This window comes from Acanthopagrus latus, chromosome 17, assembly GCF_904848185.1.
Source record: "Acanthopagrus latus isolate v.2019 chromosome 17, fAcaLat1.1, whole genome shotgun sequence".
NCBI classification, from domain to species: domain Eukaryota; kingdom Metazoa; phylum Chordata; class Actinopteri; order Spariformes; family Sparidae; genus Acanthopagrus; species Acanthopagrus latus.
The window spans coordinates 26,738,403-26,762,793 of record NC_051055.1 but is presented as its reverse complement, the minus strand read 5'-3'; the positions used below and the strand labels follow the sequence as shown (position 1 = coordinate 26,762,793).

At 43.2% G+C, this 24,391-nt stretch overlaps 1 protein-coding gene across 2 annotated transcripts in view; it reads left to right on the top strand.

Annotated features, from left to right (window-relative positions):
- Positions 1-24,391, top strand: part of LOC119006607 (raftlin-like) — a 214,894-nt gene that overhangs the window by 175,642 nt on the left and 14,861 nt on the right. For both annotated transcript variants that reach the window (XM_037075495.1, XM_037075496.1), the window contains 2 exons: positions 1,623-1,826; positions 13,299-13,417. In XM_037075495.1, coding sequence (XP_036931390.1) covers positions 1,623-1,826; positions 13,299-13,417 — 323 coding nt within the window. The remainder of the gene's footprint in view (positions 1-1,622; positions 1,827-13,298; positions 13,418-24,391) is intronic.

The following is a 24,391-nucleotide window of genomic DNA, read 5'->3' as shown; positions in this document are numbered from 1 at the left end:
GTATGATACGAGCGAGGAGCGGTGACATACGTACTGTGGGCTCACTTCCAAGCCTGGTTCTCCCTCCTGAGGCCCGCTGCATTATGTATATTTCTGCTTGATGTAAACAACAGCTAGCTGGAGAGCTTTTAATGCATTATTCAAGGTTAGACTGCGAATTAACTCTGTTACAATAAAACGGTCCCTTTTAAGTTCTGCATCAGCAGAGAAACGTCACTTCTGCAAAGCATGAAAAGGGAAAAGAGGATGACTTGTAGCATGAATATGATCAAATTGCTTTTGATTCACTTCACGTTTGTTGTTGAAATTGAACCAACTGGAAAAAAAAAGAGGCACCGTCCTTGGAAAAAGATTTTCAGCGTAATTTGTGAGTCCAGCTCGCGGCAACGCGAATCTCATCTTATCTTACTTTTTTATTTCTCTTCTATTTTGCACCTGTCAGGTGGAACTTTTGTTCATGATATGATAATGATGTTAAAGTTGTATTATAGTGTCTTGCATACAAATTTGTCTTGCCTGGATGAACTTACAGGACACCAGAGAAAAATTAATGTAAAACAGATGCAGAACGCTAAATGACACAAAAAGACCTGAAAATAAAGAGTTTCACTAAAGTTACACGATCAGAGACAAAATGTCCACCGCTGAAATGATTTATTGTAAACAAGTATTCATACATACTTACAAATAAAGAAGTATTAAAAAAACATCAGTGTCTATGTAAAAAATAGAAAAGGATGCACAATCTGGACTTTTTGAGAGGAAGGAAGCTGAAAAAAATACCAAAATTGAACAACACAGACATTTGGAAACTCAGGGTCATATTTTGCTACCTTTTTGTATTTTTTTTGCTTTCAGTGCCTCCAATCTTAATGTACTAATTTCCATGCCAATTTATTTTTTACCATGGCCAATTTGTTCTGCTCAGTGTTTGGAATTATTTCCAAGGACCCTTGCAAATCTTCCACTTTCCTGGGCTGTTTTTTTTTATTATCATCCATCTCTTACGGAGAAATTCTATCTCCGACTCTGCCACATTTCTCAAGGACATGAATATCGAACTGGGTGGAAAACAAGAAAGCACTTTCTGCTGTTGACAACTGATGACCGGGAACGCTGTGGCCAACTTTTCTTGGCCAAGAACCTTGTTGACTGTGCTCACATTGGCTCTGTTTTCCTTGTTTGCTCGTAGGAAACGAATGTACTTCCAATTGATTATCACCACGTTGCTCACGCTGCAGTCGCGTAGTGTTGAAAAGTTCTGTCAGCGTAGTGAAGAAGGGGTCATTTCCTGCATCCCATTATAACTAATTGCTGCACATAGGTGTTTCGCATCACAACAGAAGAAGTTATATATATTTTAAACCAGAACTCTGCTGTCTCTCGGCCAACCGTTTACCGAGCCGATTCCTCATAACTTCTGGCAGCTGAAGTGAGGGAAAGTGCTCCAACAGACGGAGCCAAACTACACTTTGGACTGTTGCCAGTGAACAGCAGCAGTTCAATAATCATGCAGTAAAACTTGAGACTTCCACAGATGATACACTTGTATTGTCACAACCCTGATGTAGTTTAAACCAACGGCTGGGTTTTTTTTTTTGTTTTCTGTCGTGTGTCAACAGGGGTGGAGCTGCTCGCTTTGTACAACCACCCGCCGGTGCGAGAGGGCCAGGTGAAGTACTACACTGTCAAGGTGCCGCTGCGGGTTCAGAACTGCGACGAGGGGGTCAAGGGTGTGGAGGCCAACTGGCTGGATCACATGACCCAGCATTTCAACAACGGAGCCTCGCTGGTCGACGGATACTTCCACCTGGGCAACGTGAACGGTAAGCTGGCAGGACTCACTACGCAGGGGAGAGAGACGCGGGATGAAATCTGTCATGAGGAGTAAAACACACAGTTTTGAAATGAACCAACACAGTTTAATTTTATCCCTCTAAGTATTTAACGAGCCTTCACCTTTAGTCTTGGTCCCCTGCATGGACTCTCAGAGCTCACACTGTCTCAGTTATTAAAACTCTTAAATGTCCCCAAATTGCCTTTTTATCCGCTCACAGTTTGACCACTAAAAATGTCAACACCGAGCAGATGCCAACTTCCTGCCGACCTCTATAAAATAAAAATACCCGGGGCGGGTAATGATGCACCTTGGCCTGTGTGTCATTAATTATGCATCAGCTGGAGTTCATTTTTCCACCAGAAAAAAAAACAAACAAACAATCAGAAAAATACTGGAACAGCACTTGTTTATGACGATGCCTCCTCCGTCAGTGTCAGGAGGCGGTGCAGCGCTGCGAACATGCACTGGATGACTGCAGAAGCTGTGGCTGTCATGCGTTTGAAAATGTGAAGCTCCATTAATGTAATGCGAAAGCTTTCACTCAGCGTGCCGCAGCAACAAAGAATCAACACCCAGCTCCGGAGCTATTGAGACTTCAGTATCTAATCTCATTGTTTTCGGTCCTCTTGTCGCATGTAAAACTGCAGCGAGCCGATTTCCAATTAGGACAATCAAGATGAGTGTGAGCTATCTGCAAAACCGTGGAAACAGAAGAACGTATGATGCGAGAGTAAATGAGTGAAAGGTGAAAAATCACCGCAAGTCAGATAGTTTTTTTTTTCTTATAATTGATCAAAGTAGAACTTGAAATCAAGCGGATATCAGACAAAGATGGCTAATAGGACGCTCGTGTCGCTCTGTGCCAACATATCAGCCGTAACAAAGTAAATGAGCTGGTGACGCATCGACGCCGTCTCTGCAGAAGTTTGTTTTGTCTTGTTCTTTTTTTATCCCCACAGTGGAGAAAAAGAAAAAAGCTTGTCGCTGGTTTGGAAATGGTTGCATGACTTTTGGGATGACAATATCGTTGATCAGTCGACCACATTCGTCCAGACTTCAGTATCTCAACAGCGGTTTGATTGACTTTGCGTTTAAGTTCCCCGGAGGATGAATTACATGTATTTGGACGTGACCCGACAAAGAAACTTAGAATTTATGGCGCCGACCGTGGCTCTGAGAAAATCCGAAGCCTGTTGTGTAATAATAAATCCATGGCTCTGACTGTGATACTGAAGAAGCAGACAGATTTATAATTACCCATGTTTCTTTCAGTCCCGCCCTTCTGTCTGCTCTGTCTAGGATCAATAATGTCCTCTCAAGTATTCATTATGAATACTCTATCTATACCACTGTATATTTCAGCCTACACTGTCTGAGAGTCCCCATCATGATCAAAGTGACAAGCAGCAACATGTAGACACAGACGAGCTAAAGGACGAGACACTGCTGCCTCTAATGTTCCTATAATATTTCAGAAATTCCTTTATAAGTCCTGCAAACTGGGAAGTTTTGTATGACATCTTTGTGACAATTCAGTAGCATCTGTGCTGCTCAAAATACACCTTTATATTAAGACACCTGTAACCAAATGTTTTAAGGGGAGACATGCTAATAACTACAAGTAGACACGTTGCTTCATGTTTGAATGCAAGCTGTCATAAGAAGTGGACACTTTCCTACTTTTACTTTCACTTGTTAACAGTGACGTTTGTGACCTCGGGGAGAACTTGTGCAGTTCCAAGCTGCTGCAAGTGGCAAAATTCATATATTGGAATTTAAATCTGTACATTAAGATCACTATAAACATATAAAAAGGTACCGTCGTCATCAATAACTCGGGGCTGCTGACTCTCCAGAGCCAGTGTTTGGTTTGACCTCTCTGGGCTCCTGTAGAAACATGGCAGTGCAACATGGCGGCCTCCATGGAAGTTGGTCCATATTCTATTTCTGCCACCAACACCACCTCAGTTTGGTATTCGTAAGCACTCCCTGTTTCATAAGATTCAAAGATGGCGTCATCTAACGCGCGGCCAACGTCAGAGGTTGTTTCTTCACATGCCACAGTCTGCACGCACTATTAGCACAATGTTAGCGCTCTGAATCGAGGTTTTAAATTAAAAATGAGACGCTGCTGTCATCTTCAACAAACGATTAGAGGGACAGAGTCTGTTTTTACACCAGCGCTGTGAGCGGCTGACATAATGACTCCTTCTTTAAGGGGAATTCTTAAGAAGCTGGGGTTCGTGGAGCTGTTTGGTATCCTCTTTTAAACTATTTCCTGTTTGGGTTTTCCTCTTCCATCAGACCCCGGCGGCTCCGTGCGCTCGCTCTGACGCTGGAGAAATAAGCCAGCCAGAGTAAATAAGAGTCATAATTCATTAATCTGGGAAAGTGAACGCCTCAGCAACTCTGAAACATAGATAATTAACCTGATAACAAATTAGTGCCTCCTTGCATATTTTATGTCCAGAGAATGGAGTAATGAAGTGTATTATTATGATTCAATTTCTTTTTTTTCCTTCATTTTTTTCTGCCTGTTAGGGTCCTCTAACATATTTTGCATTTTTCATGCACGGCTAAGATATGCGTCTCCTGAAGAGTGAAATTACAGGCCGGGACAGAGAACAGATCGGCTGCATTACGAGTCTGTCTCTGCCGTCGCCGCCTCGCAGGAGCGAAGTGAAGCTCGCAGCTCAGAGCTCACCCTCTTTAGAAAACAGACAACTTTACAGAGGTGAACGCTGTTACTCTGTGGGGTTTTGGTCTCTTGAGAGCAGCTGGCAGTGTGACATCAAAGCGGTATCCCGTTTGTTGTTAGCAGCTAATTACATCAAACAGCCGCGCCGCTTCGGGTTTCAGAATCAGAATCCACTCCTGCCTTTTTTTTTTTTTTTTTTTTCCATTTTTAGCAACTTCTTTGAGATGAGGTTTTTTTTTTTTAATTTGTGATGAGACGCTCGACGGAGATGCAGGAGACCGTCGACAATCTCGCAAAAAAAAAAAAACATCAAGGACGCGTCTGACAGCGAAACAGCACGTTAGAGGACGCCGACTGACACGGGCAGACGTGAGCATTCGGACGGGAGACGACAGTGACAGGCTTGTTTTGAGATACAGAGCCGCCGCGGTGCCTCGGCTTTCATGAGCTGACAGATTCATGAGCCTTCTAATGAGTGTAATTGGGTTATTTTTGAAGGCTGACCTTCCGCTGCCCGATTATTTTTACTGTCATCCTGCTGTGCTAATATTGCTTTTACAGTATTTGTATTTCAAGACGTAGAAATTCATCTAGATAAGACTGACAGTATGAGCAGACCTCCGGCAGTCTAAAAGCTTTTGCCACAGGTGGAGAGAATAGAAAACTAGAAGCTGCTTCACCTCGCTGGCTGCTAACGTGCGTATAGATCAGAGATGTACTGAGGCCTCGAGAACATTTATAGACAAGTAGTAAGATTTTAAACTCCATCCTCTGACACACAGGGGGCCGGTACACTGATTTAAGGACTGGTGTAAAATGCTCCATGAATGTCTTCACATTTTATTGTGTCTGGGAGTTGGCAGGTCCTTCTTGGTCCTACTAAAAAGTCTCTGAAGCGCCTGAAGGATGCTGGTCCTCGTTTGAACCAGACACTCTCAGATTAAAACCTGCCTGATTGGAAAGTTTGAAGCAGTTGTAATGCTGCTGTAATCTGCAGCAGATTATAAAACGTCCAATTTGGCATCTGTGACAAAAATGACAACAGATTTCCCATCAATCAGCCGCCCAAATACAATATAGATTAATTTCAGTGACTCCACTGCTGTGATCCAAGATTAAACACTGAAAGTACCAGACATTAACTATTTCAGAGTTGCGTTATTATTATGCAAAACCAACAGCTGAGTTATTGATTGCAGCTCCTGAGCTTCTGATGCCTCACTTCCAAAAGAGTGTCATCATTTATAATAATAAGCCTTGGAATACCTTAATCATGGAGGTTTGACAGGGTGATGGACAGTGAGAGTGACTAGCCAATATCAGCATTCAGACATAATGATACATCGATATATGACCCTCGTATAAAGTGGTTTTATTGCAGAGGCACTCAAGTTTTTTCATGACGAACCAACATCTGATGAGAATTTGTCTTTTAGATGTTTTGTAACCGAAAGTGTATAAAACCAATGAAAAGATCATCAATCTGTGGACAGTAGTCACTGGAGAGAGATGAACAGATTTTTGATCTCATTTGAATTTTAGCATGAATTACACACACGATGTTCGTCAATTCAAAAAGATCATTATTTAAGCCAAGAAACTCAATATACATTTGTCACAGACACCAATATGGCCACCATGTCTGCACGCAAGAAGTCTTTTAACAAGGTGAAAATCACATTAATCTGCCCGTTTTGACAACTTCAGTCATGTGAAAGGAGAGTTACTCACTTCTCTGAACATACTAATATACAGGACCGGCTCTGCAAGGGTTCAGTTTGGGTTTTGGAGAGTCTTGTACTCAGTCTGTAACTTTCACTTAAACATCATTTAAACTCATGACAAAATTCAAACAGGATCAAAAAATGACTTGCCTCTCACTGTTCACTACCTTAGTACATAAACATAGAAGGTCCCATGGTGGTCCACTGAAAGCAGTGTGACTTCACCTCTCTGTACACTCTGTCACAGTGTACAGATAATTACTGATGTAATTACAGTGAAAATAAATAAACAATTCCCTCAAGGACCCCCTGTGGGCGCCTGTACCGCACTTTGAGACTGGTTAATTCTCCTGGCCTGCTTATATTCATACATTCATTTGATGTTTAGCCTTCATTTTACTTTAATAGGAATAATTAGCAAGATTGATGGGATTTATTCACCTTTTGAAACCATTCAAGGTCCAATTTCGGCGTTCAAAATCACAGTGCGTTCACTCCAAGAAGCAGGAAGCTGATCGTTTACTTGACGATTACACCGTCTGATGAAAATGTGATAATGTGAAACACACAAGAGTTTAATTGTTGGTTTATTTACTGGTTGTTGACCTGGAGTTCATACGTTATCTGCATCGCCATTCACGTTCCCGCAGTCAGTCAGTCAGTCAGTCAGTCAGTCGGCCGCTCTGGACTTCTCCTAAACACCGTGTTACCTCTCTATTGTCTCCGACAGTCGGCTGTTTGGCAACGTCCAGAGGGACACGCACTTACGCACAAGCACACACAAAAACACACCGTGTCCCCGTGCTCCTTGTGAAGATGGGTTTCCATGGTGAGGCTGGATGAGAACGAATTAAGGGGCATTGTTTGCATGCGCGCATTTATGTGTATATTTGTGTGTGTGTGTGTGCTGAAGGGTCCCTCAGACGGTGACAGTCCTGTCTGGCGTGGCTGCATTGTTTGCGGCGAGCGCAGACCTCCGCCTCAGCCACAGAATGGGATATTATAGCGATATTGAATTGAATTTACAGATCCTAAGCTGCACGCAGGCCCCGCTGTCAGGCATTAAAGATTCATACACACTGTGGCACGGCCTGCAAACACACACGCGCACACACGGGTCGACATATGTCCACATATACATCCAAAAACACACACACGTGCACACAGCGTACAAGTTAAGTCGAGATTACCTCCCTGGAGTTGAGCGCAGGGTGTGTGGTTGAGTGTGTTTTCTGAAGAACTGACAGTCATGGTGTTGACGGGGAGTTTGCCTTTGTTACTCGTATAGCTTAAGCTATCTCCAGAGCCACAATGAGGATTTGTAGCCCGGGTTGTGAGACATTGAGCTATTCATATGCATGACAGTCAGCCCTCACTGGTTGCTAAATTTGGGCAAAGCCAGTGGTGGGAGAAAAAAGAAAAAGAGAGAGGGAGGGAGAGGGAGATACATAGAATATGAATTCCAATAAAGAGATTCAGGGACAGGAAGTGATGTGCAAGCATTTCTCTGAGACAACAGTTGACAAGAGGTGGAATTAGAACTGCCATGTTTGTGCGTGTGTGTAAACATAATGGATGCACACGCGTGTTTCTATGTGTATAAAATGTTTTGACAGCGCAGTGTGTGTCCTTTCACCGCACGAGTCGCAGCACAAGACAGGTTCTTCCACTGTGCCGCTCGTAATGCAGTCATAGTTGGCTTTTTCCTGCTCTGCTCAGTGAATTTGGGCGTGTGAGTTGACTGCAAATGCACCCAGGTGCTCCAGCTGAAACCTCTCAAAGCTCGCGTCACGTCGTTTAAAGTGACAACGCGAGCCAAGTCAGCTGCGGGAATCACTTACACGAGCTTGTCAAATAGAAAGACGGATCGTGTTCGCAGCTGCGGGGCTTGACAAATGACAACCAAGCACCCTGTTTTAACCTGCCTGTAAATAAAAGTGACATTTTCAAGGTTTTTTTTTTTTTTTTTTTTGAGAGTCTCAGGAGCGCTGGGTTGATCCCTTTGTTATACATCAATACCACCGTGGGCAAAAAGTTTAACAAAGGGTTTCACAATGTATGTTTATCTGCAAGGAGCGCTGCAGCTACAGTGCAGCTCTCCCTGTCCACACGGCAAAGTGTCCTTGAGTCAGTCACTTAAATCCAGATTACTTCTGATGGCTGGACACACCCGTCCAGCACCTTGCAAGTACCTCTCTGACATAAGTGAGTGCTGGATATGCAGTCCATTAATTCCAACATAGCCCCGACCACCACGGTACCACTCAGCCCAGTCGGCAAGATTTAATGTCAGCAGTTAACGTTTCTGCAATTGAGTTGATGTAGTTTAGTCTATTACGTCCAACAAGGCTGCAAAATGCCCAGCTGCAGTTCGAGTTACAGCAGTTGATATTTGTAAGGACACCTGGGCACACGTCCATCCGCTGTTGTTCCATCAAAAGTTTTTTTTTTAAAGGAGACCTGCCGACATTTCCAGCGTTTCTTGTGGCGACTAAAACAAGTATTTTTAGCTAAACCCTGATCGTTTTCCTGAATCTAACCAGCACTGTGACAATCGTCAAATAGAAAACTCAACAAACAGAGACGTGAAGTTGCAACATACAGAAACGTCGAGCTTCAACTTACTTGTGGTTTTGCAGAAACCTACTTAAGATCTAGTTGCACCCATATTGATTCTGCTATTTCTGCTATACTTGTTTTGAATGGACATGTACACGCAGGGAGGCGAGGCTTGGCATCAAAATGACTGAATTCCTGCGCCGTTAGTTAGCAGATGTGAGCTTGTTTACGTTCATGTGATTAGCAACCAGGTTTGGTTCAGGGTAACTTGCCATTTTCGTGTGAATAGCTCGGGGGTTGTTGTCGCCGTCCATAGAGACAGCGATTTTGAAAACGCCGACAGTTTCGAGAGAATGGAGACGGAATTAGTCGGATGGCAGACTTCTACCCACAGTCAGCGTCTGGTGAATCAGACTAACAGTCCTCCCTCCCACACAAGCTTTAATCACAGAATATACTGTATTTATCCTTACATTTTACCATATTAAAAATTTAAAATCCTTTGTGTGTAATTCCCACGATGGTTGGAGAATAAATCCTCTCCACAGCTCTGAGAAAAAGCCTCATGCTCGTCCTGAGTGTCTCTGTGTTCACCAACTCCACTTCATCAGCGAACATCCTGTGGTTCACTCTGGTGAGCTCATGCAGAGTAAGAAGATAACAGCTCTGTGTTGGTGGAAAACGGGACTTGATGATTACTAATAAAGATTAAAAATTAATATATTGGAATTGTTCTGTTTATTAAGAAAACAGGCGTGTCTTTGCTTAAGTTGCCCACTTGGAGTTTTCCCCTCTGTGTTGTCTGTATTCAGACCAAAACAAAGTGACATTTGCAAACACCCCTTTGGTATCCAATCATCATTCTGCTCATCCTCTGTTCCTTTTCTACCAGCTGAAGTCTGCCCGGTAACCCACAGGTACCAGCCTGCCAGCTGCCAAACCTTTGGCTCTGCAGGGAAGAGCCACGTCCAATCCACACATTAGACACCCTCGTCTCTGTCTCTCTTCGTCCCTTTCTCTGGATCTCCATAAGGTCCCGTTTGAAATATAGATAAGCTGTCAGCGTCTGTCTCCAGCACTCTGACACACATGTTTAAATCATGTCAGCAGACATGACCCGGGGCAGGGTCACCTTCCATCAGCTGGACTTGAACACACGCAGTATATACTTATCTGTACAAGTGGATGGACTTCATGAGTTCAAGAGATTCATATACGAACATACGTTACCATTATGCTCCAAATAAATATCTAGTTTACAGCTCTTTCTTACTAATGAGTCAACCAACACTCAGTGGAAGGGAAACTCCTTTTTTTAATCTTTCTTTTAGGTAATCCACTGCAGGCGATTCCATTGTCAAACCAAAAATAATGTCCCCAGAAGCTTCTCAGACTCTGCAGCTTGTTGAACATATGGTGCTGCAGCCATATGCAAACAAGCTGCAAACATTTCCACTATAAACTGCTACAGACACAACATTTTTATACTCAAAAAAACAAAGATATCCTCATGTCTAGTTAGTCCTCGGGGTCAAAAGAACATAGCATCGAGAGCGACTGCCAGAATGAAAGACAGAAAATGATGCTACTTCAACATAACACCATGGAGGCTCAGAAGAGCTGGAGGGCACTTAAGGAAACAGACAGAATCACCTCTGCTTCTCACACCAGCTGTCTGTTGGACATCTGAGTTTGCAGACTGAGCTGATTTCGGCTCATCGTTTTATGCTCACAGTCTGGAGTGACCTTCCTTCCTCCTACATCTTTACACAGGAAGAAACCAACCAAACTCCCGATAAGGCCTTGAAACAAAAGACACAAAATGGAGACCAGATCAAGTGCCTTTCTCTATGTTGTCTTGTCACTGTAACATTTAAAGGACCATACCAGAGTTGCACCTACTGAAAACACAGCTGCATAGTTTGAATCTTAAATAGGGAAACTCCACTAAAGTACTAATGCACATGTGAAAAAAGAAGTATAAAGTCCTTTTGTGGCTCCAGAAGAAGCTGCATGTAATCTGAAAAAGTGCCTCCAGTGATCTCAATGAGTTGGCTTTGAGTTGCATTGTGGGTAATGTAGGCACTAGGCACTTATGAAAAGGAAGAAGAAGAACGCGTGGAATAAAAAAAAAATCTCTGGTTCTGCTGTATTGATTATTAAACAGGATTATAGAAGCGCAATGCTAAACCAGCTAGCAGTTTGACTGTTTGCATGTTTTGTGGACTAAATAATTTACCGAGAAAATAATAAGCAAACAAAAGAGAGAGAGGAAAATTAATTGGTTGCAGCCTCAGTTGGAATTCTAACCAACAAACTTGCCGTATACCCTCTCTGAGCGTTTGCTCATTCAAAACACTGTGTGCTAGAAAATCGATGTACAACAGCAGGTTTGCGAACACGTCCGTGATTATCGGGAACAAGCAGCTTCCAAACTGTCTTGATATGTGCAGCCAGAGACTTCACATCTACATTCAAACACCCACACGGCGAAAAAAAAACCACACACACATTAAGTTTCGGTGTCTGGGTGTCAGCATGTCCTGTTGTTGATCCTCTCCTCTGTCATTTGGGTGCTGATTTCGGCTGCTACGTGTCACCGGGTGCCACTCACCGTCACCCTGCCTCTCCGGCGTTTCTTGACTCTCCCCCTCCGTTTGCCTCTGTGTCGCTCAGTCCCAGTGCTGTCACTCCCTGTTTTTAGTGCGACTGTATTTGCATGCCTCGCCCCGCGACCTTGAGTGTGTGAGTCACGGGGGGATGGAGAACAATTTCACTGAGGGCGCACAGCGGTTTCTGCAAGTGTAAACAAGTTATTCTCAGTCGGCCCGCCGGCTGCTCGGCTCGGCTCTCAGTCAATAGGCGCAAGATAATGTTTATTCGTGCACGCAACCGGTGCATTCCCCTGATGGACTCGACGCCCCCAGCAACCAACTCCTTCTCAGCCACCTCTCTCGTTCTCCCCCTCTTTCTCTCTCCCCCTGCTCTGCCTCTGTCTGCATTATCACCGGAGACAGGCCGCTCTCGCCAGAGCGACGAGACAGAAACCCTGTGCTGATCTCACCTGACTGATCCCTGTCGCGACGGCAGGGAACCGATGGCGGGGCCTCGCCGCATCACGCTTTACCAAAGGGCTTTCTTTCCAATTATGCGCCAGGAGCTGAGGAATGAGATGGAGAAGACTGGGGGAGGAAGGGGTTGATGGAGGGAGCCGAGGAAGAGAAAGGGCGATCAGGTGGAGGTGGGGGGGGGACAACGACAATGTCTGTATTTGAGAGAGCCAGTAGATGTCTGAGAGATGTCTTCAATTGAGCGTGCGCGGGTCCTAAATGGGTTTTCGGGGAGGGGAAAATAAAAGAGCCTGTCATCCCTCCACTCTATCGCTCCCTCTGTCTTGCTCACTCCCTCCTTCCTTCTCCATCTTCCTCTCCCTCCCTCTCTCCTCGGGCTCTCCAGCCGCCTCTCATCCCCCTATTATTAGGGCCCAGTAATGAAATGTGGAGTGTCTCGTATTGGTGCCTGGGCCCCGGCAAACTGTATTAGTGTGTAAATGGCGTGGGAGTAATGAGAAAGCACTCAGGCCAGCCGGGAAGACTGGACCACGGGGCGTGTACCGCGTCCGAGCGGGTATGTGTGCGTGTCCGCTCGTAATGTGCATGTACATCAAATGAATAACAAGAGACGTCGGGTGGAGAGGGGTCCCGCCTCTCGGGGGCCGGAGTGGTGTTTCTGTCTCGTATGCCAATCCCGCGATTGTTAGCCTCCAACAGAAGAGGAGCTTAGAAAATCTATTTGGTCAGCAGCACGCAATCTCACCAGCGGCCCGAAGCATCACCGTCAATGTCTTTATGTGGCTCACTTAATTCAAGCCTTTTTAAGGTGAATTATTCAGGCTTAGCAAAAGGATTTGTGCTTTAATGCCTCGCGGACTGACTTCATTAAATCAGCGGCTACGTTTCTGCCATTGCTAAAGTCTGTCCATCCTGTTTATAAGCGGCGGTTTCTCAGTCCCGAATCCTCCGAATCCTGTGAGCCCCAGCATTCACCTTGCTTCCCAGCTGTAATTAGCCTCTGTTTAGCTGTCTAGCATGAAAACCAGCAGAGCTCTGGGCCCCGTCGAGCGCCGCTGATGTAGCGCATAATGTCTCCTCTTCTTTTTTAACATCCCAGAAGGGGAATACCTGCTTCTTCCTTTTTTTTTTTTTTTTTTTTTTTACGCCGTCTCCCTGCATAATGTATAAGTGCACATTGCTCATACAAATGGCCCACACCACTGGCTATGTAATAAAGGGTTGTGTGTGAATGTGTGAATGAGTGATATCATTCCATTTCCTCTGGCCTGCAGCGCCTAAAGCAGTGGCAGAGACAAGACAGACACGCTCCATCCAGTAAATACTCTTTTCACGGTTGGATTTCTTCTCTCTCTCTCTCTCTCTCTCCCCCCTCGCCCACCCACCCTTCGTCTTCTTCTCTGCAGATCTGCTGCCTAAATCGGTGGAAAGTGTCTTCATCTTCCAGGAGGGAAATGAAGGCGAGCCAAACGTAGCCACTCCGACGTACGACGCCATCGTGGTGGAGCAGTGGACCGTCATTGATGTGAGTGTGGAGAGATTTGCCATTTGTGCCATTTAATGAGAGGTTTAAATTTCAAATATTTGTTTATATGTGGCGGACCCTGCCACCGTTCCAGCTTCACACAGTGTTCTGGGGACTTTATTTTCCTCTGAGAACAGCGAGTTTATTCAGTTAATTGAAAAAGTAAATATTTCTGCTTTCTGTATTACTACCTCATTAATCATAGTTTGTATTTCTTCTCGAAAAAAACTTAGCAGTGGCCCTTTAAAAATCTGATTTTCAACGAGCTCAGAGAAAACGTTCACTTTGAGTAATGAACCTGAAAAACAGCCTTCAAGTGGCGAACTCTGCACATTCATCATTCAACACTGTGAAACTTCCAACTGCGGGAGCAAGAAGAAAAACTCCAATGATGTGATCCAACTGATCTTATCATCTTTCAATATTTCACTGTGCAAATTGATTGACTGATACTTGTAATTAAAAGCAGCTCAATATCAGAGGAATAACATTAAGTTGGATTCTCATGCAGTTGATGATTTACATCCAGTACTGACTAAAGCCAACTGACACAACGTTGGGGGGGTTGCTGTAGCCGAGGACGTGGAGCATGTCTAGAAATCTGAAGGTCACTGGTTCGAATCCCCCGGCTCCTCCAGCTGCACGTGGAAGTACCCGTAAACAAGATACTAAATCCTAAATTGCATGGTAGCCTATATGGGCTGAATGTGACAAACTGTTGTAAAGCATTTTGAGCTTACAATAGCGCTGTAGAAATGCAATTTCATTTAACGGCACCAGCAAACCCAAACAAACCCCAGCGGAGATTCTGAGACTTAGATCATTTAAGACAAGGACAAGGCTCATGGCACCTTTCTTCTTCTTCTTTCCTTTAAAGTCATAGTATGTAACATTTCTGCATTCAAATGTCTATAAACTACCATACGTTTGTTGAGTTATGTAGCTACTTGTACATTTATCTCAAATGTTTCCAATAATGTTCAAAATTCAGAGAAATCAGTTATTGTACTCAAGGTAATGGTGAATTTAAGCTGGTTGCCACCCGCTATAACTCACTAACTATTCATCCTTCATAACTAAATGTGAAGTGAAAAAAAACTCACATTAAATAGATTTTCATCAGCAAGTTGGCTCGTCAGACAGTGATGACCACAACAAAACTACATCTTTTGTTTCCGTCGCTTTGGCCGACTTTTAGAGGCAAAAAAAAAAAAAATTATACACTGCGTATTTAATTTGTCACCAATCAATCTCTGAAAAATATTCTTGTTAACGTCGTGGTATTCAACGTTATCTTTATCGACACTGGCCAGCCGTGTTTGGAGCACAAATCCTCTTTAAGAGTCTGGTCCTCTGGCATTGAAATCGCTTGTCACTCAGATAATGTGGCCTTCCACCCGCTCCTCACTCTCCAGCCAACCTTTCTCCCCCCCAACTCCTCCCCCACCCAACAACCCTGAAGGCAAATCTGGCAAATCTCAATTTATGGGACATGTGTCGCAGTCGCTTGTCTTATCAGGAGCAAACAAGCCCTTATCTGCCCGCCGATTAGTGTCTCTCCTCAGCACAAGTTCCAAGTTGGAAATTGATTTCTGTCTAGAGTTGAAGGGTTTGCGGCCATTTCAATGCCTTTCATCTGTGTGTGTGAGTGTGAGTGTGAGTGAGAGTGTCTGTGTGTGTACATGTTTGTGCACGTCGCTGTATGTGCATGTGTTTGTGTCCACTAAGTGTGTGCCGATGAGTTTGGATTTGTGTGTCTGTACGTGTTTGCCGATGCTATCTCTGTAATTGAATTTAGATTTTTTTTTTTTGCGGCCCGTGGCTGTCCAAGTGTGAAAGGAGACTTTTGTCCCCCAAATGCAGCTCCATGATTGTCCGGCCCCCAATGCTGATGGCCACATGTGCCAATAAAAAAAAAAAGAAAGAAAGACTCCTGCAGTCGTCTGGTGGCAGCGGTGGATCCTCCCCCTCCTCCCACATGAATGGTAAAACTGTTACAGCTTAACGGATTTCAAGGCTTCCTCAGAAACATCAACACGTGAGCGACGGTGAACCGACACCGTGTGTTCCAGGAGATCCGATCAGCTCCTCCACTGGGACTTTATCAAAAAAAAAAAAGGTTTCACGCGAGCAGATCTGCACCGCGCCAAATCAGATTGACACCGCGCTCGTTCACAAAGGCCGATCAGGGTCTCACATCATCCCTATTCATTGTGATAACTGCCTAAAATTGGTATGCAAAGTATCCTCGCAGCTCATTATTGTTTCAGCGCCGAGATAATTACAATGAAAAATAATCCAGGATATTGATTGCGAGTGGTGTTTTTTTTTTCTTTCTCTCCCCTACTTCTGTATATACGTCATCTTCTATTCCCCCTCCTCCTCATGCTTTACAGTTTTATTTATCCAAAAAGTCTGACAGGTGGTCGGATGCATGAAGCTCAGAGAGCAAAAACAAGCTGTTTCATTACGGCAATCATTTATATTGTCCTCAAGTGGGAGTGTGTCGTCGCTGAGGAGGGAAGGTGTTGTTAATTGTTCCAGATATAAATGAGTTACGTCTTATCGGAGGGTTTACTGATCTACAGGTGTTCGCAAAACAGCAGAGACGTGACGAGCTGCAGGATTCGACTCAGTTCTTTACATATACATTACTTTTTCAATGAGTAACCTTTAATGAGTAGTAGTAGTAGTCTATAACAGTTTGAGAGTTACTAGAGTTACAGTAAGGTTACACTTTGGATGACAATGTCTCCAATACCCCTTTAACACTGGATGAAAACCCATAAAACACTCACTGACATCTGGCTTTTGCCTTTAATTGGGATGGACTCAGACAGAATTCACTGCCGGGTGTTTGTCACCGTGATCGAAACACAACACCTGGGTGGACACGCTGCTTTCTGACCCTCGTCAGGCGCTCGATGCTGCCAGGATGTTGGCTCGTTAATACTTTTCCATTCATCTCCGTCCAATTTGCGCCCCATCGACGTTCAGCCAGCGGTGAGAAGATATTCAAACTCCGAATATTGAAATAATGATACACACTTTTTCCATAAGTGAATAAACAGAAAGGTGGCAGGGTCCGCCATATATAAACAAACAAAGTCAAACATTATGAAACTGTGTTGGCCTTTAAGGTCAGTTTGTTTATGCAGTCATGAAAACAAAGAGTTTATTTAGTTATTGGGTTTTTTTGGCAAAAGATATAATTAGATAAAGATCTTTCTCTCCTTCCCCAAATCTAAATAATGCACATTTAAGAAAAATATATTGAAAATAGTAACTAGTTGAACATTGTCAGTGGCTTCTGTATCGCTGCCAGAGTCTCACCAACTGCATGATGGGTAATATGCATCTGAAACTATGTCTAACTCCTCAGCAACTACCAGAAAAAAAAAACCAAAAAAAAATGGTGTTAAGTTTTCAGGTTTTCTGAAGGTGGTCAGATGAGGTGGATGATCTGCTGCTCTCTTGATACACCAGGAAAAAAAAATGCAAACTCATGTTCAGTACAATAGGAAAAGGACTCAGTTGCCCTTTTTGTTTACGCAGTTTTTTGTCCATTCTTGGCTACTGTACAAACACGGCTGTGTCAGACAAAGGACTCATGGGAGAACATTTAGAAGGGTCTTTTTCTAAGGTGATGAAAAGAAGGTGATGCTTAATTTTAGGAGAATAAAAACTAATGAAAACATTAACATGAATGTTATAGTCCATTTCCACCAGTAGACCCCCTCAACGCTGGACCTTTAATGTATATGCAAATGAAGGCAGATACATTAAAGAAGCTAATCAAAAGTTAAGTGGTCGTCTGATGATGGCAGATGAGTTACGAGATGGCATTTCGGCTCATTCGTTCTGCCTATTTTGTCCTCCACGCTGACTGCTTACCTGCAACCACAGCCCGCCTACACATGATAAATATAATCAGTCAGTTTTACTCGGACTACCAAAACGCCTCCGATAAGACAATCTTGTCCGTGCCCTACAGAGTTTGCATTCATATGCAGATATCCGTTTATAGATTTAGACAAAAGTGATGGTGGAAGTCTTTGCATTGCACATGAGGCAATCAAACAATCATGGGTCCAAAGATTCAGACTTCAAATAAATCATTGAAAGAAATTAAAGAAACCAAGCTACAAAAAATAAATAAATAAATAAAAATTCAAACTGACAAGCTAAGACGCAAACGCAGTGAAAACTTCTACTGCTTCGACTGAATGACAGCGGAGAACAGCCTGGAGGAAAACAGAACAAACATAAACACACAAACACGGAGCTCGGCGCGTCGAAGGCTGCTTATATTCTGCATAAAAATACCATCAGTGCTCCAGAGCTACGACAGCAGATACAGACGTGTCCTTATAGCGCTATCCCAAAAGCAAAACAACACAGATTTCGGACAGATGTCCCAAATACATTCAAAAAGATGCAGCAGTTGCCTGAACATGACAGGGCTTATTTTTGTTTTTTTTATTCCTGAGCAAAAATGACCTGAATAGGAGCCATATGGATGTCGGTGAAGTGCTCCAAATGAATAACTCATCAAGGGCCTCTACTACGGAGCTCCAATTAGGACCGGCTCGACATCTTTTGTGTCCTGTGGGAAAATCAATAGAGGGGCTGCCTTGGAACTAATGTACTGAAAGCCCTGTTTCCTATCACCGAGATTCACAGGAGCAATATTCACACAAAAACATGTTCTCCGTCAGACCTCGGCTGGGGTTTGGTCTTAATATGTTTGTTCGCCATGAGCCGCTGCAGCAGCAGAAATTTATTTATCAAGAGGGACAGAGTGCATTAGCAGGAGGGTGTTGTGTTTTCAGTCTTTCTGCATCCAGATAAAACAGAGAAGGAGCACCGGAGTCACAACAACATCCATGTGTGTTTGTTTTTTTATTAAAAGATGAACTGATATTCACCCTCAGCACGGCTAACGCTTTGTGAGGAGTCTGATGTTTCTTTGGAGCCTCTCGTATTCTCTTTCATGCCGTCCTAAAAATGTTGTTTATAGCGCCATTATCCACTTCAAGTCTGCCAGAACCCAGCAGTAGGTCCATTATGACAAATGTATGTTGTGCAAGGAGCGGCGTTCGATACTCTCAGGATGATACTTAAATTTTACAAGTATATCCAACATGTCATGCTAAAGGGGAAATGTTTATTAGATATTTTCATCTGATCTAATAGCGCAGTCATAAAACAGCAGCCCTGTCGCCGAGAAATAACGTTTATATCCAGCTAATAGCGAAGGAGAGTGTTTGGATCGGAGACGCAATGCTGCACGAATTAACATTTTCTATTAACATAATCAGGAAAATGTTGTTAATTAATGAAGCTGGCAATCAGGGCTGCACAATTTAGTGACACATTATCGAAATTGTAAAATGGCCGTATGCAACATCCACATTTTCAGAAACTGCCATTTTTTGATAAAAAAAAAAAAAAGTGTGATAAAACAGAATTATAATGGGAATTCATTCAGGGCACATACCTCCACCCCGGGCCTAACAGTCCCCCTTTTGTCCTCACCCATAGATACCAGCCATGTAACGATCCTGATCCATGCATTATTCCAGGAGGAATTAACGAACCTGCTGGAAAAATGTCACAATTCCTGGATACATCCCTTTATCTGGGTCCGCAGCAAGAGTTAATTGTACATGGTAAAGGTTAAGGGTAGGGAAAAGATGGTGATTGGTTTTGAGTCAGCGGTGACTTAAGAGGTAATTAATAATTTTATAAGCAATTTACAATTAAATCACGTTTTTTTTTCCTGGAGCGCTTTACTTGCCTGAACCCAACCACAGACACGAGTGCTGTTACAGTCAAACATCATCCAACCCGACAATCGTTCATGGAATTATAGAAATAATTTGAGAATAAACTAATGTCCTTTTTATGAGACTGAGTTGTAAAAATCATCCCATCTTTGTTTTGAATAGTTCACCTGAGAATCATGTTAGCACTAAGAGACGTCCTTTGAGGAAGCATCATTAAACGGATAGCCTCATCTCATCTGTCTCAACTGCCTGTGATTGAGTTGCATTGTGGGAAATGTAGGCAAGAGAGGTTGAGCCAGGAGTCTGACACGGTTGTATCAGTGCTATCCTAGTAGAATTCTTTTAAATGGACTCAACAGTGATTCAAGTTTACGAAACAGATTCAAGTCAGATATCCTGATTAAGACGATCCTCCCCGAAAAAATGGCCACATCGTTCAGTAGTCAGGTTCATTATTAGGCAGGTGGTATAATAAAAAGAGTCCACGTGTGGAGGATAATTAGGGAGATGGATGAGTCAAGATGGTGCCTTAACCGAACAGCAACCAGTTCATGATGTTAAAGCTGCGACCGCTTAGCTTCTTTAAATAATAGTTACTAGATGTAACTCCTGTTCTATGAGTACATGTGTTTTATACCTTGTTCTGTGGATCACTGGCAAAACAACCTTTTCTGTCCTTTAGGTATGAGGATGTATTGGTAGATTTAATGTCCCTTGTATGGGTCCAACTTTAAAATCCTGTTTTTTTTCATGCCCACAGTTTATAATGCATGTGATTTGCTTAAAAGTCGTTGTTTTACTCAAGTTTTCTAAGACTTGACAAAGCTCCTCCAGAGAGGTCCGGCTGAGCAGTACTCAGTGCAGCTATTGAACTGCCATATAATCTTGGTAAAGTGCCCCTTTGAGAGGAAAATCAGGGATAAAGAGGTCAAATAAAAATCAGCATTCATCTACTGTATTTGACTACATTTCCGTAGAAGACCATCAATTCCCCAAACCCCTAAAAAAGCATATTTTTACACTCATCCTTTCTGATATTCAGCCGTGCACATACTCTCAATTCTTATTCACCATGTGCCTAAGTGCCACCACCCCAATACAAAGAGGCTGAATAGAATTTTAAGGGGGCACAAACAAAAGTCCATTCACCTCCATTTCAGCACGACTCTCCAGACCTGTGCATGAAAGTGACCTTATCCTGCGAGGCCACAGAGCGCTGGAGGTAGATGAGACTCTGTTTTTCTTTCCTACTGACTCTTTAAAATATTTCTTACCAGACTAACAACACTGGCATGAGCGTTTGTTACTCTAATTGGGTGCAGCAGAGACGCAGCCAGGCTCTTGTACATATAATCACAGTGAAAAAATAGAAGAAAGAAATATATTAAAAATATATATATATATACACAAGAAAATTATTGTTTCTGTGCAGAAGACTTCGACAAATTGAAAGAGCAGGAAGCACGATAGACTGCAGACTCCCTGGTTACCACGAGAAAACCCTTTTCTCTCTATCATTAGAGCAGCTCGCACATGAAAAAAAATAACTGATATTTTATTACACAGAATGATTTAAAGCGAAGATTTTAAGAGATTTAAGTTTTAAACCGTTTTCTCTCTGACTTCTTGAGGGACTGGAGGCAGAGTGAATAAGAAGCTGTGTACACTTTCATCTCACGATTTACAGCTTTTTAAGCATTCACTTTTTGTACATAGTTTTTGACATATTTTGATGTATTAGAAACTTTGGGTTGTCATAGCACGATTGTCAGAAAAAGTAAAATGTTTTCTCAACCACTTGAAAACGCTGCAGTTTGATGTCACGGGCTTGCTCACTCCTTGATCTTGACAACTCGTAACCCGGCAGACAAACAAGTAAAAAAAAGATATATATGCATGGAGAGTTCAGAGAAAGTGTCGGCTCCTGGAGAAAGACACCTTAAAAGTTAATATCACTGGAGTTCACATTGAAGAAATGGCAGTCCAAAGTCAAAGCAAGTGAAAGGAGCTTAACAGCGCCGACATTGTTGTCGCTCTTTCCCAGAATTTACTTGCTTGCCCAACTTTGAAGAGCTTGACAGTCTCCAGGAATGAAAAAAATAAAATAAAATAAGGGGAAAGAAAATGGGATTAGGGCCCCACATCACAGCTCTGGTACTGCAGAGAGGGATCTTTGAAGAAATAGTTTTAAGACACAGAAAAGGAAACCTCACACACACACACAAACATGTCGTGTGTGTTCAGTCCCTCTTGAAATCAGGGTCACGCAAAAGGCATCGACTTCCTCTGGGTTCACTTCAGTGGTCGATACACAGAAGACAGGATGCAGATTTGCAGGTTCGAGCCCGATTCTTCACATGATATGATACCTTAAAGTGTTGCTGTGTGTGTCCCTGTGTGTGTGCATGCTGCGGCCTGCATGTCGCACACAGAGCCGATCATTAGCGCGTGCCGCCTGTCCGTGATATCTCTATCCTCTCTGACTGAGGTGAGAGAAGAGGTGACCTAGATAGAGGGAGAGTAATTTGCACTGTCCCTGCGAGTGTGAGATCGCGGCCCGCTCTGTCACACGACGTGACGATGATGCTGATAGATCGGAGGCGGACGGAGACGTTCTGCTGCTTCATAGGCTGCAGTTGTTTACCGGCGCAAGTAAAGATACCAGAAACAAGTAATAACACGCGTCTAAAAATGTGGCAGTTTTATTGTGACCGGAGGTGGAAAGGAACATTTCGACACTCATATCCTGAAGTGAAGGATGGATTCGGGGTGCTTGAGGCGTTTTGTTTGAGAAAGAAATATTACCAAATATTAATAGACTTCTACTTGGACTACTATTTCTGGTTTTGTCAGGGATAACAATCTATCTTTAAGAGTTCATTGTGCAACGTTCAACGAGTCACCAGTTAGCCAACATATTATATGGTTTCATTTCACGGTAGAAGAATTTTTGTGCAAACCACAGATGTGCTGAATCTTAACATTGCTTTATGTTCCAACTGAAGGCCTCTGTAGGTTAAATTTTCTGTTTTACAGTGTGCTCATGTTCTGTTTAGGTTGAGGAAAAGATCGTGTTTTGCCAAAGACAATGTCCTCAGAAATATCCAGTAAAACATGGCTGGATCTTGTCCCGACGTCTCCTTAAAAAAATCCAGTAGTTTCACACCTACAAGCGTGGAAACACTGTGGTAATGGTACCATTACATACAATACACATAAATGTGAAAAACAAATGAAAGAAAATAAGGAAAGTCCAACAAAACAAAACCCGATTTAACTGGTAGACCTTTTTATTTTCTTATTTCCAAAAACAGATACATTTGCGGGATCTCATGATGTTTGGATTGTGATTCTTGACCCCACAGGTCACATTTGACTGGTATAGACATTTCAGATTGCTGTATCAAGATCTGAGTATCTCTCTGATGAGCGACCACATCATGGAGGCCCCTCAGAAAATGGCCTAATATACCGTTATCACCAGGCTGTGGGGACATCAGAGAAGAATCAGTGTTGTGTTGGCAGCAGATCTGAGTCCAAATTGAGGTTAACATGAGACAGAGACTGTCTTTGTTCCCCTCTTCTCCAAAGTAGGCTGTGGTGAAAAGAGTCAGTTGAGTCAACCTTAAAAAAAAAAAAAAAAAAAGAGCCAACTAGCTGCCGGGCTAGTTGAACAAAGCAATAAACACAGAAGCATGAGGAGCTCTGCTGTCAGAATAAGACTCTGACACATCTATTTCTTCTTTTTCTATTATTATGAAATAATAAGTACTGCTGCTTTTAAGCTGATGATTTGTCTGATGATCCGTCTCCGAACCACCATTTGAGCCATCAGCTTCAATCATTAAATGCTAACATTTTTTATTCTCCCTGCAAAAGTGCACGATAAAAGCTTCCACTGACAGCTCAGGAGGAACGTGGACGACTCCTGCACCGGCTGAACCTTCGTCTCCCTCAGCCGCCTCGTCGTCCGTTGCCAGGCTGCATAGTTTAGTCTGGACTGTAAGGTGGGCTAATGCCTCATAAAAGTTCAGATGCACTTTGGATGTCTTTCATTAAGCTGTGTTATTGTTGCAGCGATGCAATGTTAAACAATGAAAAGCTCCCTAGATGGTGCGTAGGTGTGCTGGGGGAGGGCCCAGCCGTGTGCCCGATGCAGCGAGGGTGATATTTTTAGATCCTGTGGAAGAATCAAAGCTCCAGAGCAGCCACGAAATGAACATTGTGGCGAGATTGTCTTTTCTCACCTGCAACCACAACCACAGCTACTGTCTTATAGGTCAAGAGTGAACTTTTAGCCACGGTGAGCACGAAGTCCTGACAGAGCTCAGAAAATAAAGTACAAACGGCAAACTGGTGACACTGCTGAGCTACTATCGGTAGCTCCATTAGCTCGACCACAAACCAGATGCGCTCACACAAGAGGCATTGATTACTTTTATGACCTCTGGCCAGTGAGCTGATGTATCATCCAAACACAGAACTGATCAGAAGCAGCCATTAGTCAGATGTACAAAAAAAGAAAGCGCGCATATTGAAGATTTCTTCTCAGCGTCTTTGAAAAAGGGGCCAGTGACACTAACAAAAGGTTACTGTAGCGCTTTAAAAACATAGCGGATGTTGATTTTCTGTTGCTGTGACATCACTCCAGGCCAAGCGAAGCCCATCAGGAACACTTTCCGAATGCCCTTTCTTTTAAAAAGGTATTTGCGCCATCATTACCCGACTGTGTCTGCAAACCTATTGACCCGAGTTGTCTGCAAAATTACAGCAATATTCAGAGCCGGCGAGAAGGAAAAAAAAAAAAAAAAACAAAAAAACAACCAAACAGAACTATGGTTTGTTATGTCTGCCTTACGGAGTCGGTGGAGGGGGTTAAAAGTAAGAACAATACTCCGGTGTTTTTGGTGAGCAGACTATCAGAGGGCACTTTGAACTCAGGCGCTGACCTGCAGCTGCACCCTCGTCTGCCACGGGCCCGAAAACAAACTCCGTCTGAGGTCTACATTCCCGAACACCGGATAATATATCTCCTTAACTCCTCGGAACATGATAGAGAGGAGCCTTAGCATCAAAAATCTTTAAGATTAGATGTGGGTTATTGCCTCTGCAGTTGTTATTATAGCAACCGGCATCAGCTGAGGAAACTGTGACGGTTAAGTATCTGACATGCTCGCCTCCTCCC